This window comes from Cervus elaphus, chromosome 22 (genome assembly GCF_910594005.1).
Source record: "Cervus elaphus chromosome 22, mCerEla1.1, whole genome shotgun sequence".
NCBI classification, from domain to species: domain Eukaryota; kingdom Metazoa; phylum Chordata; class Mammalia; order Artiodactyla; family Cervidae; genus Cervus; species Cervus elaphus.
The window spans coordinates 18935280-18955257 of record NC_057836.1 but is presented as its reverse complement, the minus strand read 5'-3'; the positions used below and the strand labels follow the sequence as shown (position 1 = coordinate 18955257).

General features: G+C 48.3%; 1 protein-coding gene across 4 annotated transcripts; it reads right to left on the bottom strand.

The window, feature by feature from the left end:
- Positions 1 to 10: 10 nt before the first annotated feature.
- Positions 11 to 19655, bottom strand: PHC1 (polyhomeotic homolog 1). 4 transcript variants are annotated; one of them, XM_043880891.1, is made up of 15 exons: positions 19525 to 19655; positions 16560 to 16715; positions 15302 to 15412; positions 14273 to 14353; positions 13545 to 13694; positions 12480 to 12635; positions 8045 to 8540; positions 5604 to 6367; positions 4905 to 5052; positions 4442 to 4653; positions 3598 to 3712; positions 2769 to 2877; positions 2420 to 2570; positions 1746 to 1977; positions 11 to 984 (listed from the first exon to the last, which is right to left on the bottom strand). In XM_043880891.1, exons 2-15 carry the CDS (start codon positions 16671 to 16673, stop codon positions 830 to 832), a joined length of 2994 nt encoding a protein of 997 aa, XP_043736826.1. In that variant the 5' UTR covers positions 16674 to 16715; positions 19525 to 19655; the 3' UTR covers positions 11 to 829. The 4 variants fall into 4 exon arrangements, with proteins under 4 accessions (XP_043736826.1, XP_043736827.1, XP_043736828.1 ...); XM_043880892.1 differs by lacking the exon at positions 19525 to 19655 and having other exon boundaries at positions 12480 to 12629; XM_043880893.1 differs by lacking the exon at positions 19525 to 19655 and having other exon boundaries at positions 12480 to 12611.
- Positions 19656 to 19978: the final 323 nt, after the last annotated feature.

Genomic DNA, 19978 nt, shown 5'->3' with positions numbered 1-19978 from the left:
CCGAGACCAATTTTCATCCTTTTACTGAGGAGGAAAAAAATATTTAATATTTTTGTTGTATAAGGAATAGCGCCCACGGCAGGTCCTTCTACTCCAGACCTCAGCCCCACGCACTCCTGCTTTATAAAGCTATAGGACAGAGCAGAGTTGGAATGGAAAGAAAAGTAGGGTAGAAGACAACAGATAAATTGAAGGAAGCAGGGGGGTGCAGAAAGAATGACAACAGCCACACGTGTACCCAATACTTTTAGTCCCTGCAGCAACTCAGAATGATGGCAACCCAGTCCCTACACTGGCCAGTGAGGATGCAGGAGAAGATGTCCAACACTACGGGAGTGACAACAGAAGTCTGGGCCACAGCTAGTCAGGAGGAGCCGGAGGGAAGAGGGAGGACCAGGTTTTGCTACTTGTGTCACACAAGCTGGAAAACTCCCCTGCTGCCGGGGCCGAGGCACACCTACAGTCCACCCATTTTCTTGCCTCGCCACACTGTACATTCCTCCTCCTCCTGGAGAATTCAGACCCTGGCTAGACACTCCACTCCGGGATAAGGCCGAGCAGTCCTAGTTCTCTAGACTGCCTCTTTCACAAAGGTTGGATTAGGGTGGGTGAAATTGTGAAGATTTAAAAAATAAAACCCAGAGAAACATCAAAGCTGCCACCATGTAGCACCAGCGACCAGTTCTTCCACGGTTCTTCCCTGTCTTGTTGATCCCCTCCTGCAGAAGACAGCACAGCTCTGTCTTCCTCATGGAGTCTGCTGGCACCAGGTTATAACCTGGACGGTGGGGACTGTCTGCCTTAGGCTGGTTTGTGCAAGAGGGCCACCTTAGGTCTCCTTGAGGACATTTATCTTAGCACAGATCTTGAGGGCAGGACCCAGCTTGATATTCATGGCACTCATGAGATGTTCCTCTTTAAGTAATAAGAGGGCCTGTCCATCAATCTCCTGGGAACGAAACTCCTCTGCAATCTCTTGACAGCCTAGGAGGAAACGGTGGGGTATGTATGAGAAGCTACATGGTATGATCAAAAGTACTTGTCCTAAATCCAGTGATAGTGGCCCGAGATGGCAAGATATGGAAACAAAATGAAACCAGAGCAACCAGCTGTTTTTTGAAAAAAGCCAAGATAAAAGAACTAACGTGTTCCACCAACTAAGCTGTTCAATTCAGATAACTTGAGGAAGGGAAGGGAGAGAGCAGAATATAGTATGTTTTCTTTGACACCAGCAAGAAAATCAGCCTTCATGCCATTTTTAAGGGCCCAAATTTCAGACAAAACAGCAGGGAGGGTAGGATGGTTTTCCTTTCTGGAGAAAACTATCCCTTGTCAAGTGCGTATGTATACATGCTCAGTCCCGTCTGACCCCATGGACCATAGCCCACCAGGCTCCTATGTCCATGGGACTCTCCAGAGAAGAATAGTGGAGTGGGTTGCCATTTCCTTCTCCAGGGGATCTTTCCAACCCAGGGGTCGAACCTGTGTCTCCTGCATTGGCAGGCGGGTTCTTTACCACTGTGCCACCTGGGAAGCCTGTTAGCGGAGGACAGTCAACCTGGAAATATTGGGTAACCAGGCTGTGGACAAGTAACCCAAATAAATACTAAAAGCAGCACCTTCATCATACCATACTTAAGTCTCTACGTTTCCATTTACAAAGCCCTGTGGGATGGCCTCAAAAAAACCATAGGACAACAAAGCAATACAGGTGACCTGGGTTCTGGTGGACAGGCCCTTGATACCTTGTAGAGAAGCAATGAACTCATAGACCTCCTCTACGCTCCAGCGGCTAGGATTACTGGATAGGAACACAGGGTTGATGCCATGTAATTCTGGGGTGGGCGGAGCTGTGTTGGGATTCCCCAGGTCACGTTCTCCATGCCCTGCTCTCACGGATAAAGGCCCAGGAGATGTTGGAGAGAGTGCCTCATCGTAACTGGAATTATCTGAACCCCGGCTAGAGTCCTCTTGACCCTACAAGAAAAACAGTGAGGTCATCAGTAAGCGTCATGAGGTCTCCCTCTCTCCCCCCACCCTGGGTTTGAGGCACAGAGGAAAAACTAATCTCAGCACAAGTAAAGTGCTCTGTACTTATGTGCAAATGCCCAAAGTCACTAGCCCACTCTCAAGTGCCTTTCAAGTGTGAACTGTGTCCCTCTTGGTTCCCCTCTTCTGCCAACAACTCCCCTAGATTTTCCCTCCTCTAACAAGGCATAAGGATTAACAGAAACACACAACAGGTAAATCAGGTGAGAAAAGACGAAAAGATCAGGATCTCGGAATCTGGAGTGATGTGATCCACGTGAAACCAGACTTCTGGTCTCACACTTTTCCCCCGGGGAAAGCAGCTGCTCTGCGGGGGAGCAGAAGGGAACAGGCCCGGTTTGCAGCATCGCGCCCCACGCTGGTGGCTCACTCGGTGGCGCTTGCCCTGGATCTTGGCACGGGCGATGTCCGAGGAGCCGCGACGGGGTCCGCGCCGGCGAACGCGGGCGTAGTTGGCTTCCTGAAATTCTTTCATTTTTTTCCTCTTCAGCCGGAATTGGTGGCTACAGCTCACATTATACCTGTGGGTCAGGGAACGCACAGGTCAGGGGTGCTACTCTCCAAGACCGCCTTGCTCCCCTGCTCTACATGTGAACCAGGATTTTAGGGGCCGATTTGGGGAAGAGAATGAAGGCAAGGGAGATGTTAGCTCGGAGTCGTGAGCGGATCCTGGGGAAGGGGTGTCTGAGGGAGGAGGGCGAGACGGAAGCCTACTGTACCTCTTAGCGCAAGTCATGGAGCAGAATCTCTTGGAGCCGCGGAACTGCTCAGCAGGGGCGTACTTCCCACAGTACTCACACTTCAGGAGGTTCGCCTTCTTATCTAGCTCTGAAAACAAGGCAGCGCTGCAGGGCTGCGTGGGTTCCTGCTGCTGCTCAGGCCACCCTCAGGCCCAGCACTGGACTCTAATTACTCTCAGCGCTCCCCACCAAAGACCTACTCAGCCCGAGAATCCCGAAAACAAAGTTCAAAATCCAAAACCATAAAGACCTGTCCCTCAAGATGTCACAGTCTTCCTAACCTTAAGCCAGATGATCTCCATTTTAAGTGACTAATTTCTTCATAATTCGTAGTCTCATATTTGACTGCACTTTTCCACAGGAGAGAGGAACTAATTACTAATGCCTGGAAAGATGAGATTTCCCCCCCCACACACACACAGACACACAGACACAGCCTCCCCCCCCCCCACACACACACACACAAGACACACAAGTTTCCAAAAGCAGGGGAGGGGAAAATGTAAACAAGACTCCTTAACATATATTACAGAATCTAAAATAATAAGAACTGGAAATTAAGAAATAGCCTGAATAGATTATCCTTTGAAAAACACATCCTTATAGTGTTTTACACTATATATAAACAGCTCAGCTTGAAAAACTTCCCCTTAACCATGGGAACAACGTCTGTGTGATTCTACGTATTCTGATGTAGATGGACTTAACATAATTCCCACTTAAAAGAGCTAATTCCTATTTTACGCTAAGTCCTCAAACACATCTCCATCAGCCTCATTCCTAGATGGGTCTCTAAATGAATACTCACCAGCAGATGGGCTGTCCCCACCCAAGGGACCACCCGACTGATTCTCATTCAGTCCTGTGGTGAGGCCAGTCTGCAGGGGCTTCTCAGACTCTTTCAATAACTGAGAACAGCCCACCTGTTCCAGAAAAAGGTGAGTTACATTAGCCTAACTCCTTTCTCTATAGCTTTCCCCACCACTTCTCACCACCACGTCTTTGCCCGGATCTCAGAGTTAATGGCCAAGTCCGACGCAGACAGAACCATTTTCAATATGGCAATCTAGAGTCTCTAGTTGGCTTTTTTCAGATAAGCTGCTGGGGAAGGGGGTCCTTTTCCTTCCTAAATTGCAGGGAACACACTAGGAGGCAAGAGACCTGTGTTCTAAGTCCTGGTTCTGCAACTCATGGTATCCTGAAAAGTCTCTCAACTTCTCCACCACAATTTTCTTCACTATAAAACAACCTAATTAGAGACTTCCCTGGTGGTCTAGTGGTTAAGACTCCAAGCTCCCAATGCAGGGGGCCCAGGTTTAGTCCCTGGTCAGGGAACTAGGATCCCAAATGCTGTACAATGCCCGAATGCTGTACAAAGGGGCCCCAAAACAAACACAAAAAACAACCATGACAGCCTTAAAGGTCACTTTTTTCCTTTGCTTCTCCTCTCCCCACTATTTTCAGTTCCTGGTCTACATAGTCTTTCTTCTTCTCTTCCCTTCCTTCTTCATAGCTAATCCTACAAACAACAGAACTGAACTGTTCTCTAATAATGAAATAGTTCTAAGCCTTCTGAGTCTCTGGAGTTTGAAAAGACAACCCACCAGACCAAGTCCCCACGTGAAAGCCCCACCTTCTGGCCCTGCCCTCACCGGGAAAGGCTCTGCTCCTTCCTGGATAACAAAGCCTTCGATGATGTGGGTGAGGATCTGGGGCTTCACAATGGCCTGGGGGGGCTTGGAGTCACCCATCTGTCTGGACACCATGGCCAGTGAAGGAGGGGGCGCTGATGGGGCGGGAGCCAAAGCTACAATGTCACTGCTCAGGGTGTTAGCGTTCGCGCTGGTCACTGGCTCAGCTTTATCTGGAAAATAAACACAAGATTAAGGAACAGGGAGGGGATGACCTAAGTGAGCCAAGGATGAGCCAAGCCAACCTGATCCTCACAGTAACACATGTTCCTCTTTGATCAGTCATCCTGGCTTCCTCGTGTCCAGGTCTCATCCACCAAGTTCAGGCCCACATTCTAATGAATCAGACTGAACTCGTAGCCCACTCAGAGCTTTCCTCTCATTTCTGTGCACTCTGGCAGCCCTGCAAAAGTCCGTTCCTCACCTCCAAGACTGCCCTTCTCCTCCATGGCCTTCGGGCTCTCTACCACTGGAGATGTCTTCGCGGGAATCATTGAACTCAATGTGGAGACGTCATCTCGCTCCTCCTCAGACTCAGCCTTGCGCTTTACAGCCAGTGTCTGGGGTTTGCCCTATAAAGTGAAGAACAGGAAGGAAAATAAGATTTATGAGCAAAGGATAATGAGGAAACTCAATTACTCCCACGCTGTCTGAGAAAATTTTCTTAGTTCTAGATTCCCCAATGTATCTATGTCCCATGGTACAGTAAAATTTCTGGTCATTCCCAAGAAGTATAATTTCTACATCAAGACAAAAGAAAATCCAACATTATTTAGTTCTGACCTAGACCTGGAGACCCAGGTTTATCACAGCCCAACCGAGAATTGTTGTTTTTTTAAAGATTGATTTTGGTGGTTAAAGCTGTATCTTAATATAACTCAGTATAGATCCCAAAATACAGAATTTCAGTAGCACATGTAGGAGTATGAAATTCAGGTATCATATATGTTGATGTCTCTCTCTTACGAAAGACTGAATACATGCCAGGATCTTAACCATCCATTAAACTCTCTCTTACAAAAGCAGCACTAATATCCTAACCCTGTCACCCTTTACTCCCTTCTGAAATTGAGCTCCGGTCCCCTTGAGGATGCCGTGTGCTCAGTCACAGGGCGACACTCACCGGCAAGTGCACAGACTGCATGTAGAAGGCGGCAGGGACCTGGGCCACCACGGGCGAGGAGGTGGTCGCCCCGCCCTTCACCACGTGCGCCGTCCCCTGCACAGGGGCCAGGGTCATCCCTGAGGCCAACGTGGGCGGGCACTCCTGCAGCGCACCCGGGGCCTGGGATGAAGGCGGCGAGGAGGCCAAGTGGGCCTGGCCCGGCGGCACTGTGCCTGGCATCCCCCGGGAAGTGGGGACAGCAGCTGCCAGCTGGGCCAGCCCCAAAGCCTGGGCCTGGGCTGTACCCGGCTGCCGGGTGCCCACCACTTGCACGGGGATGTGGGGTGGGGGCTGCTGGGCAGCGGACATCTTGGCAGCCCCTAGCTGAGGGGGCTTGAGAGGGGCTGCCGGTGGTTTGGACTGAATGGGGATGGGGGGCTTGGGGGCGGGGTCCGGCGGCAGGGACAGCGGTGAAGACTGCAGCATGGGCTGGACGACCAGGGTCTGGGCTGGCTGCTGGGACGGGGACGGCGGGACCGGCTGGGTCGGGGGGCCCGGCGGAGGCTGCGGGGCAGTGAGGGTGGTGGCCTGCTGCTGCTGCTGCTGCTGCTGCTGGGCCAGCTGGAGGTGCGTGGCCGTGTGCAGAAGCTGGGACTGGCGGTGCGGGAACTGCTGCTGGTGGTGGATGGCGATCTGCTGCTGGATCACCACCTGCTTCTGCTGGAGGTGGATCTGCTGCTGCTGCTGAATCAGGGAGTGGGGCTGGATCTGCGTGTAGGTGGCTGTGGGAACGAGCCCCCGGAGGCACAAAGGGAAGGGAGAGCAGCCATGAGCAACATCATCAAAGGCGCTAAGTCAAAGCAGCCTTCCACGGTTTACCTAGTTGTAGACTCAAACGGCAAATAGAAAGCGAGCTGGAAGGGCCTGACAGGCCACCTGGTTTACACTCTTTCCTCCAAATCAGACATTACCATCTCCAGCCTTAAAGATGTCAGGGTAAGACCACCTTTGCTCAAGCATGTAACAGTTCTCAGTAATTTCTTGCATTTATCTAACTTTTTTTTTTTGCTTTACTTAAATCTTGTTACTTGGCACTCAGCAAGTAATGGGCCCACAATGGTGGACCCATCGCCTTCATGATTAGATTCTTTTCCTCAAGTGCGAAGTCCACACTTCATTTGTTTTTACATCCCTAGAACCCAGCCCAGGGCCTGATACACGAGAAACACTTAACAGTACTGAAAAAATAAATGTCCACAAAGGTAAAGATACCAACATCTTCCCATGATTGTCTCGGGTCTCCACGATTCAGTTTAGGTGACCACCCATGAGAAGTTTTAAGAGTCAGCAGCTGTGGGATCAGACTTGACCCAGTTCCCTCCACTGTAAACTGGAGATGTGATCTCCCCTGCTTCACACCCTACCATGGTGCCCAGAGAATATGTGTGACATGAAAGCACTTTGGTATTACAAGTGCCATAGTTTGTAAAGTGCCATACTAGGTGTTAGTAAAACAACTGATAAGTAACTCTTACATTTGGGGAGTACATTATTCAAATATGCAACACTTAAAGAACTAGAAACAAGGAAGCAAAAATAAATATTACCAGATACGGTACACACATCTAACTCTATCCAAAGCCTGAAAGCAAGCACTACCCTGGGTTATTACTATTATTTATTCTTTTTAATCCTTACCATCCTTACCTTCAATACAGCTGATCACAAATTGGACTATATTAAAGCAGGGATCTATCTGCTCACCCTAAGTACTCGAAGGCACACTGTCTTCGCTCTATGCTGCCAACTGACCAACAGTAAATGTGTGAGGAGAGAACTCAAAATTGTAAGCTCCATGAGCAGAAAAGTCTGTATTTCAATGATGTATCCCAGTACCCTCCCTAGAACAAAGCAAGCTATTCAAAAAGAACTGAGTGGGGACTTCCCCGGTGGTAGTTAAGATTCCACCTTCCAATGCAGGGGACACAGGTTTGATCCCTGATCGGGGAACTAAGATCCCATATGCTTGGGACAATTTAGACTGTGCACCACAACTACAGAGAAGCCTGTGCACAGCAATGAAGAACCAAGTACTACAACGAAGACTGTAGCACTTAGCTGCATGCTGCAACTAACACTCAAAACAACCAAATTTAAAGAAAAAAAAAAAGACAAGACCCTAGTGAATGAAAAGGGTAGAGGGAGTAAATTGAAGAAGTCGGGACCTAAGGAGCAGAGGACAAGGCAACTTGTAAACTGACTGCTGCCTGGCGGAAACAGACAAGATCCCTCTCTGCTACCTGTCGTCCTGTCTCCTAGACTAATAGGAACAAGGTTGATGTGATTCTTTCCTTCCACTATTTCAGGACCAAAACGACCAAGAAGGGCAAAGACACGTACCCTGAAGATGTCAAGCTAGCCCCGAGGGAATAAGAACACTATGGGAGGAGACAGCGTACCTGAGCTAATGAGGGTCTGGCTGGGAGCAGGAGTGGCGGTCCGGGTGAGGTTCATGCCCACGTTCTGCTGACCAGCCCCATCTGCTTCTGCTTTCTTGGCCGCTGCACTTTCTGCTTCTGTCTGGCTGCCCTGACTCACAGTCACTGCCTGGGCTGCAGGCAAGGGCTGCACCACTCCGGTGCCCTTCCTGGGGCAGCTCCCACCACCACCCATTCCTGAGGAAGGTAACTGCCCCAAGCCCCCAGGAGCCTGGCCGCCTCCTCCAGGACCCATGGACCCTGGGATGCTAGTCCCACTGCCTCCACTAGCTTGACTAAGGTTGAGGGACTGGCCTGAGGCCCCAGAGGAAGCCTGAGCCACCGCAAGGGCCTGGCTAGAAGCCTGGGAGAGGCTGGAGACAGGGGAGGCCCCAGGAGGGATGGCCTTCTGAGCAGAGCCTTGCATTTGGGGTCCTTGGGCGGAGGCCTGCTGGTTCCTGACGGCCAAGTTCTGCACCTGAAAGATAGGAAGCAAAAGGCAGACTGAGAAACTGGGAGAGCAAGGGGCACTAAAGTGAAAGATTACCATGACTTGAGTCAGAAACAGTGACGACAGCTACAGATATTCCACGGCCCCCCTCAGCTGTACCCTCACCTGTACAAACACAGTGAAGGCCTTCCCTTGAGAGGAGCTCTCAAGTCGTATCTGATTCTCAGTCTTCTTCATTCACTATCAAATCTGTCATCATGTTTGGTTATTTTATTCTTTCAAAATGTCTCAGACCTTCCCTTTCTTCCCCATTCATTCATTCAACATCTACAAATCACCGACTATGCTGCAGGTACCACACTGGATACTGGGAATGCAGAGACAAAAGACACAAGCCTCTGCTTTTAATGAGTAATTTCTACCCAAGAAAACAAGAAAACCAAGTTACACCATGCACAGATATGCAACCAGCACTAGGGGAGGGCAGAGGAGGAAGAGTAGTAACTCAGACTAGGGCGTGAGGGGAGACATTCTAACACAGGCGATGTCTGAGCTGAGAACCAACAGGGTGTGAAGACACAGGTAACAACAGTGCAAGACCACTGAGCCAAGAAAGAGCACCGTGTTTTTGGAAATGATAACTATCTCATTATGTTTGGGGCAGGCTGGAGGGAGTGGCAAGAAATGAAGCTGGGCACGTAGGCTGAGGCTAGAAAGAGACCAGATCTTGAAGGGCTTGGAATGTTAAAATAAGAAAGTCCCAGCACCGAGCACAGTGCCTGACAGACTGCAAGTGGTCCAGTGTATCAACGGAGAGAAGGGATGACGAGCTCTTAATAAATCACAGGAAGCCACTGAAGAATATTCATCAGAAAGACCACGATCAACTCTATCGTCGAAACCATTCTTTTAAACACTGCTGATGAAAGTGTAAATGAGCACAGCCACTCTGGAAAACAATTTGGCATTTTGTCCTAAAGTTGAATATTCATACACGCCCTAACCCAGGAGTCCCACAAGTGCTCGCTGTAGACAATGGGAGGCATGTGTAAGAATGGTCACAGCAGCACTAGTCACCCTAACAAAAGCCTAAAAACCAACCAAATGGCCACAGTCAGAAGACAGGATGAATGAACTGCAGTATATTCACACGATGAAATATTACATGGAAATCAAAACAAAGTACAATGACACATGCAACAATACAGGTGGATTTTGATAATAAGTTATTTAATGAAGGCATTCCCCAAAGGATTATATACAATATAAGTACCTTATAGATTTAAACACAAATTTATATTATATATATATCCACATAGTATCTGGAACTTGCTTCTAAATAATCCACAGATGAAGGGAAGGTGCCTGGAGAAATTGACCACATGTCAATAAATGCTGAGTTTGGATGGCTAAGCACTTACAGATTCATATTTCTTTCTGTTTTTGTATATGTTTGAAATGTTCCACATTAAAAAGAACATTTTAGAAATATAGTAAAGGCAGTAAAACTATACAAAAAGGGTTACAGGGAAGCATGAATCAGAACGGCCGTCACCATGGATGAGTAGGGGTAGGCAGTGGAGCTCCATCTGGAGCTAGGGGTGGCTTATTACATGATTAAAACTTACAGAGTAAATGTTTTAAAAAGTAGACCATAAATGAACCATTGATGAGAGGATGCCATGAGTCAAGGATTATTATGATTCATCAAATTCTGTAGGCCAGAGGTACAATTAAAAATAATGTTAGGGAAGTTTGTGAGAGAATGGATATATGTATATGAATGGCTGAGTCCCTTTGCTGCTAACCTGAAACTACCACAACAGATGTTAATAGGCTGTATTCCGATACAAAATAAAAAGTTTTTTTTAAAAAGTAACAATGTATATCATCTTATCCTGATAGTACAATGGGAGAGGATTAGAAGCAGATAAGGCTGAAATCAAGAGGCCAGTTAGGAAACCAGTACAGTAATTCAGGAGAAAAATAAAAGAATCCAAATTCAGACAATAGTAATAAAGAAGAGAACTAATAGCTTCCGAGAGAGATTTACAAAAATCATCAGGACTGGGTACTGGGCCACTTACATATTACCTGGCAATTATGAAGTTTTTTCTAATCCGCTTCCTTCCCGTCATGGCTATTTAAAACTTTCCTCCTCTCCCTGCACCTCTGAACCACTTCCTCTTTCCCCTCTCACTGTTCACTCCCACAGAGATGATAAAACCACATCTGGTCCCACCGCCAAACCTGGCCCTGTACCTCCATAAGCCCCCATCATTTACCCCTCACCCCGGCCACCTTCTCTCCTTCCTCCTATCAAAGGCTTGCTGGGCTCAGGATCTCATTCCCTCCTCAATTCTTTCCTGTCCCTTCATTCACCTCTCCTCTGCTGGCTCCCTCCCACCGCCAAGCCTGAACCCCCTCCCCAAGCCCAGCTTTAGCCTCCTCTCCTGTTCCTACATTCAAGGCTGAGGAATGTCGCCTGTCTGATCACAAAGAGAGCCAAACTCTTAAACACTCACTGTGTCCAGGCACAGTTCAAACACTTACACACATCAACTCACTGAGTCCTCACAACATACCCCGGGACAAGTATTTTATAATGGCTATTTAATAGACAAAGAAATTGTGGCAAGAAGATGTTGGGCCATTTGCAGGGGTCACAGTAAGTCACAGAGTTGGAATTGACCCTAACGAAGATTCACACTTTCAACCGCTACTCTGTCCGTCCACAGACCGACACACAAACATCTGATGAATAGCTGTATAAGTGAAAGAACGGCTGTGAAAGCAGGTTCTACCTCATCCTGACCCCCAACCCTACTACTGTAGTCTAAACCAAAGACCGTATCTGTAACTGACCCCAACAGTTTCTTGGCAGGTTTCCTCATTTCTCTTCCTTCTCCAGGCACAGGCTCCGAAATCAGTCTTTCTCAAGTAGTTTCCTGACCTTCTTAATCTGCTGTTCAAGTCAGCAGTGCCGCTGCTACCTACAAAGTCACGTGGCTTTCAGGCGTGTCCTTAACAATGCCCTTTCCTGCCACAGGCTTCTTGTCTCCACTCATCTCCAACTCACAGTCACGTATCTGAGTCAGGCTTTGACACATGCTATTCTCTCTCCAGTGTTCATGCTACTCCTAATCAAATGCCACCCATCCTTTAAGAATCTGCTCAAGTTCACTGAAATGCAGAGCTCCATGTTTACTTGCTGACTGATAAAAACTAAAAGAATGAAATAAGTACCACGAGACCCCAGTCTGTATGCCATGCAAAAGCAGCTAAAACATTGCTCTCTCTATATCTATTTTTGTTTGAGATAAGGCACAGGAAACACAATGGTAAGGAAGATTATACTGGGAACCTTTAGGAGAAACAGACTGCTGAAGGTTGAAAGCTACAGTAACTCATAGAGAAGAAATCAAGTGTTCTGCCAGCAACTCAGCTTGATGTCTGTCTAACCAGAATTCCCTCCACCATCCCTTATCTTCCAGAGAGTACTGCAAGAAGAGGGAACTAGGACTTTCTGAATAAAACTGAGCTACAGAGGGCTAAGAGGAGGGCAGGGACGCCGGTCCTGTGTTAAGAATAAGGCTTCCCTGGATGAGGGGAGTTTGGCGGGAAAATGGATACACATATATGTATGGCTGAGTCCCTCTGCTGTCCACCTGAAATTACCACACCATTATCAGCTATAAATCAATATGAAATAAAAAGTTTTTTAAAAAAAAAAAAAAAGGAGGTGGCTTCCCATATCCACAGGGCTGTTTTCAGTCAAGTCTACTTCCGTTCCTATTTCAAATAACTAAAAAGGTGTAAGGGATTCAAGTTCTACAGAAATTGAGGGAGGGGAAAAAAAAAAGGATTCTGAAAAGTGGTAATGGGGTGGAAGGGTGGTCCCTGGTCCGAGGCCACTCCATTCGCCCTCCCCAGGGCCCGTCCGCAGGTCGAGTGGTCGCCACTGACCTGATCGGCATCTGTGTGGACTCCAGGAGACTGAGCAGATGGCGCCTCCTGCTGGACTGCAGCCACCGCCCCGTTAGGCATCAGGATGAGTTGGGAGGCTAGAGGCACATTCCGGCCCAGGGTCCGGTTTACCTGCAATAGGTTTCCCAGCTGTGGCTGGCAAGGAGAGGAGGAAGAGGAAGAACAGAGGAAACAGAACAAGAGAAAGAGGAGACAGACAGAAGAAACGGAAGGGAAGGACCACAAGACAAAATAAACAGAAGATACGAAACCGCTAAGCCCTGCCCCTTTCCATACCAACCCAGGAGACCCTCATCCTCCGCGTGCGATGAATCATCCGAAGAAAACCTGGAACGTGTATAAACTACACACTGACAACAAAGAATCAAACATCAAAGAGGCTGAGACAATGAGGAGTTGGGAGCAGGGTTTATATATACTACGCAGACAGGCCAAGAGGTGACACTTAGGATTTGTGCACGTGAGCCATGGCTTTAAAGATCAGACTGTATCTGGTGCAAATTTCTTTAATACTGAGGTGAAATCTTCTAACTTAGGATCTCAATTGTTTGCAAGCTACCTGTGAACACTGAACGTCACGTCTAGAGGTAAGTCAGGCATAGGAAGCAGATCAGCTTGTCCTAAAACATCTGGGTAACCATGACGACACGGGCTTCCCTTGTGGCTCAGTTGGTAAAGAATCCGCCTGCAGTGCGGGAGACCTGGGTTTGATCACTGGGTTGGGAAGATCCCCTGGAGAAGGGAAAGGCTACCCACTCCAGTATTCTGGCCTGGAGGATTTCATGGACTGTACAGCCCATGGGATCACAAAGAGTCAGACAAGACTGAGTAACTTTCACTTTCAACCATGATGCCATAAAACAGCTTCCACTCTGGGAAATTCCCTGGTGGTCCAGTGGTTAAGACTCGAGCCTGGGTTCAATCCCTAGTTGGGGAACTAACATCCCAAAAGGTGCACGGTGCAGCCAAAAAAAAAAAAAAAGGCTTTCACTCAACAAGTCAGAGAACAATTGTGCCCCTGGGACAAGGGTGGCTGTGGCTTACCCGCAGATACATCTGGGCCTGGGACTGGTTGAGGGGTGGGGAGGTGGTGTTCCCCAGTAGCACAGATTGGGTCAAAGTGGTAGCACTGGGAGAGCTCACACTCTGGGACCGGCTGATGAGCTGGGCGGCCGACGTGGTGGCCAGATTGATCTGTGTGGTACAGAAGGGAACCAGGATTAAGGATGGGGGAAGAGACACAAGGAAATACACATGACTGACAAACTCAGAGTGACACCAGCAAAAGCAGAGTATCTCACGTTCAGAGAGTCAGGAAGAAATGAACACCTTACCATCCACACCTGTCATCCTGGCCTCTGAAGGCTATCAGCAAAGTACAGAAACCGGGCCCTAATCACCAGTGTAAGAGCTGAGGAGCAAAGGACGAAATGGAACAGATTCTACTTCTCAGTCAAGGGTCCAGCGATTAGCCCTTGGGACCCTTTGATTCCTCCTGCCCAGGATTTTCTTCCTCCTTAAGACACCGCTACAGATCCACGCTGGTTATTCTCCCTTTTACTGATATTCTCTACACATGATCAGTAAATACCATCAATGGTGCAATAAACACTCTCAGATCAGTGGCACAAAGTATTGAATTGGCCAAAAAGTGCACTCAGGTTTCCTGAAATATCTTACAGAAAAATCTGAATGTTGGCAAACCCAAGAATTTAACTGAAGGACACAGACCCAGGGAGGAAAGCCCCTCGGTGGGGACAGGCAGTACTCACGGAGGCCTGGGTGGTGGAGGTCTGCTGCTGTGCAGTGCTGGTGTTTGGGGAGCTGGCCTGCCGACTGGCAGCAATTGTGGCCTGTTAGGGGGCAAAGAAGACAAGGGAGAGCAGAGACAACGAAGGCAAAGGCTCTGAATCTTCCAGGGACAAATCACAGGCACAAAATATAACTGAGATTTCAGGTAAGAGCAATGACCCTCTACTATGGAGCAAGGACAACTGTGTTCATTATGTTAATCACCCTCATATTACTACATATGCTAACCCCATGACTCCCACATAACCCGCCAAGGGCAGTAGGCAGCCCGTGTTCTTTCTCCCGCTTTCATTTAGCTGGAAGAACCGTTGGTCAGGTCACATCAGGAGTCACTGCTAAGTCCAGCCCAGAGCTGCCCAATCGAAACAAATGTAAGGTGAGCCACCTGTATCATTTTCTAATATGAACCTTTTTCAAAGGGTGAAAAGAAATAGGAGAAGTAAACTTTAAAAATTTACTTTATTCAAGCTGATCTGTCTCATTTTAACATGTACCAACATAAACGGACTACTGAGCATTTTCAAGCTAAAAAGTCTCCGAAATCCAAAATCTTCTCCCATACCTCCATCTGGACTAGCTGCATTTTTTTTTTTTTTAAAAGAAGATGGATTTTCTAAAATATGTGACTGGGTCCCGTCTTAGTTGTGGTACTCATAGTCCTCATCCCCCGCACTGCAGGGCAGAATCTCAACCACTAGACCACCAGGGAAGTCCTAGACTAGCTGTATTTTAGTGCTCACAGCTGCCTGTGGCTAACGGCTACTACACTGGACAGTGCAGGGCTAGCACACAGTCGTGCTACGTCTAAAAGGCAGTTCTCCCATGGTTCTTACTGTGAGCCCACACGCTGAGGTCCACTCATCCTCCTGAGTTCACAGGAGGCACAGGACACTGTTCCCAGCCTGGCTCAGTGGAGGGTGTAGCGTGTCCCGACCCACCTGTACTGCCTGTCCCCTCCCTCCTGGGCCAGCTGGCTGCTGACCTCTCACCTGCTGGACGGCAGCCAGGCTATGCAGCTGGGCATTGCTGAGCTGCTGCTGGAGCATGAACTGGTGGAAATACTGAGCCGCGTTGGGCTGACGCTGCAGTGCCTGCAGAGCCTGGGGAGAAAGAGAAGGGAATCAGTCCACTGGGGATGAACCACTCCTGACTCCTGTGCTGTGGAAATCACTGGGATCCTGGGAAAGGGACACATGGGGAGGAGAGAAACAAAGGAAAAGATGGGTGTCCGGTTAGCCTGTTGACATCTGATATGTCCTTTTTTATATTAGAACCCGTGAGTTCATGTAGTCCTTAAAAAGTAGGGACACAATTAATTGAAAAATACAGCAGTATAATCTCAAATGAACTTGTATTTCCCAAAATGGAATGTGGAAATATCTGATATAAGAAAGAATTAGGACTAAACTAGTTGAAAATAAATAGAATGTTGATTAATGTAAAGAGAAGAAGAAAATAAAAGACCATATTCTGGGGACACATTAAAGGTGATAGAGCCCTGTTTGTGTGTGTGCTCAGTCGTGTCCAACTCTTTTAGACCCCATGGACTACAACCTGCCAGGCTCCCCTGTCCATGGAATTCTCCAGGCAAGAATACTGGAGTGGGCTGCCATTTCCTTCTCTAGGGGATCAACCCAGGGATCAAACCCGCGTCTCTTGCATCTCCTGCACTGGCAGGATGATTCTTTACCACTGAGCCACCTAGGAAGCCCAACAGGGCCCTAAAGGGTTGAAGATGATGAAAAATAGAATAAACAGTGACTATGAAAGGCTGTATCAGGTAAAATTTTCAAGTAACTGGAATTTTTAAACATCTACAGTATAATGCTAACACGTGTTTATAAAGACAGTATCAGTAATTCAGTTTTGGTGTTAACTTCAAAGCCAAACTGCATTCCCTTTTTTTCTTTCCAGGAGCCAAAATAGTTGAGGTTCTTAACTTCCACTACCCACAGTGATTTTCAAGAAAGACCCAAAAATAATAACCTGACAATCCTTGAAGAGAAATGGTTAATGAGAATCTAGCAACATGAACTGAATGATATAAAAACCTTAAAGACTGATATCTCGTTCTGCCTGCTTGCTCAAACTGTTGTAAACCCCAAAGGTCCTCAGACCTGGAAGAGACCTTTGTCATCACCTGATCGGACTCACCCAGTTTGCTGGAAAGAAACCAAGGGTGATTATCTTCCTGCATCCTTGCCTACCCCAAGCCAGTGCTCACAGACCCTCAGTGCTGAGCCTCACCTGCACGGCCTGCCGTTCATACAGTGACATTTGAGCGATCTGGGGCCGAGAGCTGCCCCCAGAGCCGGAACTCCCATTGGTGGAGTTGGAGTTCTGTTCACTCTCAGTCTCCATGGTAGAGGTCCAGGGTCCCCACGGCTGGCGCTGACTCCAGACCTAGATGGAAGCAGCAACAGGTTAAAATGTGCACCTGATCTCAAATGACTATTTCATGTTACTATTGATTCAAGTTACCTAAGAACCTTCCTTTTCTTCCAGAAGCCATGATTGCTCTGTTTTAATAACGACCAAATCTTCAATACACTTATAACCATATCTTCCCCACACCATCTTTTGAAACTAAGCGATGTCTCAAAAGAAACAACTTTTACATATTCCCTCCTGGCTGTCATTAAATAGAAAATGGCCTGAATGTAAGATGGTTCCTTATAAGAGTAAGGCTACTTTATATCTCCATCACACTCTTAAATAGTTTAAAATCGTCCCATTTAAAACTTACTGTTACCTCATTTTTATCTGCATATGCAACATCATTATCTGCCTCACCTTAACAATGGCCACCCTGTACTGAGAAGTCACTAGGTGCTTCCTCTCACTGGGCTAGGCTTCCATTATTTATCAGCGCTTTATGGTAAATACAATTATCTTCACTCTTCAATTGTGGAAATGAGGTTTTCAGAGGTTAAGGAAGTAGTCCTAGTTAAGTATCAAATCTTTACACTAGGATACAGGTCTTCAAACCAAAAACAATCTGTAGTTAAGGCCGTGTCACTCACTTGAGTACCCATTGTCTTCATTCCATGGAGGAGGGACTTATGTTACAGAAAGACCAAAGCAACATAGAAAGTCATAAAACTGGGAGATAGAAGAGCTAACCTATAGCCCATCTCACCCAAAGAACTGCAAGGCTGGAGCTGGGGCTACTAGTAACACCTTGGCCATGTTACTTTACCTTCTTATACCTCAGTTCCTCTGGATGCAGAGAAGGCTTCCCAAGTAAATATAACACATCATTGTAACAAATGACTTACAGGTATTAAACATAGTAAAGACAGCAATCAAATCTTCAAGAAAGTAAGATTCAACGTTTCAGTCCACTAAAGTAGCCAGAATTTATCCTCTGGGGTCTACTCTAAAATTTGCAAAGAACATGTGAAAACATTGCTAAGAACACAGCAAAGAAACAGATGAGAAGTAAGAAGAAACAGGCCATCAAAGCAGCATTAAATGACAATAAGCTTCTTTGGTTCTTTCTTTTTTTGTCCCTTCTTTTGCTAAACTATTTTTTCTCTACTTCTGAGGCATGGAGAAGCCATTGTAAATATCAGGTCAGCACAGCAATTTGGTTTAGGAATGTAAACATCAAATCAGAATATCTGCTAAGGTGTGTCGATAGTTTTACTCAGGTGAATCCATTTTAATGATACCATCCAAAACAAAGAAAGTAAATAAAATCAAACTGCTTGGCCTTGGAAATTAGAGTTGGGGAGATTTCTTACAGGTCCATTCCCAGTTATAATCTGATTACATCCTTATCCTCCAAGAATTCAGTTGTTCAGGAAGAGCAAATGTCACTGCAAACATGGATATAACCCATGAAGAACATAGGAGAAATCACACTGGCTTCAAGTCTAGTCTGTCTTCACCCCACATCTTTTGCCAAAATATCAACGCACTAAACAGATACAGACCCATGAATCCTCATTATCAGCATGCGGAGGAAAGAGTGGGTAAGCATTAGAGGCAGCACAGCATAGTTGTATAGATGACCGACTTAGTTCACTAGACTCAGAGAGAGGAGACCCCCTTTACTAGCTAGAGGGGACATGAATTCCCTTCGTAGATGAAAAGGCTAATAAACTATATGATCCCCATCTCCCCCCAAAATGGAAGTCTTAATAATTTTTCAGGTTGTGAAACAGAAAAGAGCTGGAAAGAGACCAGCTTAAAGTCTTAAACAAAATCAGGAGAAACTGTCATCAAAACCAGGATTCCTGGATCCCAGGCACACAAATCTATTCATTTGTGCTCAGTGTCGGGACTGTAAAATCAAATACAGAAAATGAAGAACACAGAAAGTCTGGGAGGCACAGTCAATTTAAATTTTCAGAATTTAACTGGAAGAGAAAGCATGAAAAGCTGAGCCATAGAGGTCCCCGGAATCACGAAACTGGGGTCATCCTGAAAGATAGTATTTGGGGGTGTGTGGATGGGTTGGAGCAAATCTTTGGAAAGGAGCTAGAGGAAGATAATGAAGTGGACCAGGTACCGGGCCTCCTGAGCCAAGAGTTGGAGGAAATCAATTTCCCCAAGCATGAAACTCTTGTCTCTCAGCAAAGATGGGGCACAGATAGGAAGGGGGCAGGAGAAGGGGATGGGTTCGGGGTAGACTATGCCACAGAAATGGAAGCCATCTGAAGAATAGGGGAGTAGACGCCCCCAGGGGTCCTTGTATCTAGAACCTAGATGAGAACGAGTTCCCAAGAGGAATCAAACCCACCGGGAGAAGGGGGGCTCACGGAGCGGTGGTGCCAGGAGTGAACCGACCCCAAGTGAGCGGAGAAGTGTGCTTACTGATAGAGGGGAGACAGGCAGGGGGGAGACAGAAATCGAGGAACTGGGGGGCTGAGGAACCCAGGGGACCAGAAAAAAGCAGAGAGAGAACTAGACGGCACGCTTGGATGGGAGAGCCAAAGTCAGAGGAGGGAAAATGAATGAGAGAAGGAGGGGTCAGGAGCAACTAGGGTGACGGACGGACAGCAGTGAGCACAGCGAAAATGAATAGAAGAGCGAGAGGCTCGGGCGGCGGAGCGAAGGACCGCAGGGCAAGCGCCAGAGGTAGGCAGGGAAAGACGCCGGGGGAGGTACCTGGGGCGTTCCACAGCCCGCGGCGGCTGCAGAAACATCCCCGCGCGGCCAAGCCCCCGGAGGTCCTGCCCCTGCCCCGCCGCGGCCGCCCGCTTACCTCCGCGCCTGGCTCCGCACCCGGGCGCTCCCGGGATAGGGGGTGGGGGGCGTCCACCTCACGTGCCGGGGTCCCCGGGCGCCGGGCCGGGCGGGGGGCGCGCTCGGCCTCCGCGGCGGGCTCCCCTCGCCTCCTCCCCTTCCTGGAGGGGCGGGGGCGCCGAGGGCGGGGTGGGAGGCGCCCGGCGCGGCCGCGGCTCCCCGCCCCTCCCGCCGCTCCGGGTGCCGGCCGGCCGCGGCTCCGCCAGGACTCCGGGGCTCGCTCCGGGGCCTGTCACTTCCTGCCGGGCGGAGAGGGTGGGGGCGGCAGGCCGGGGGCTGCGGGCCCGGCTGGAGGAGGGGGCTGGCGGGGAGGTGCTTCCGGGGCAGCCGGACCCCTCCCCCGTCCCTCCCCCTCCCCTCCGTGGCCTCCCCCCTCCCTCCCGCGCGTCCCTCGTTTCCTGCCGGCGCCCGTT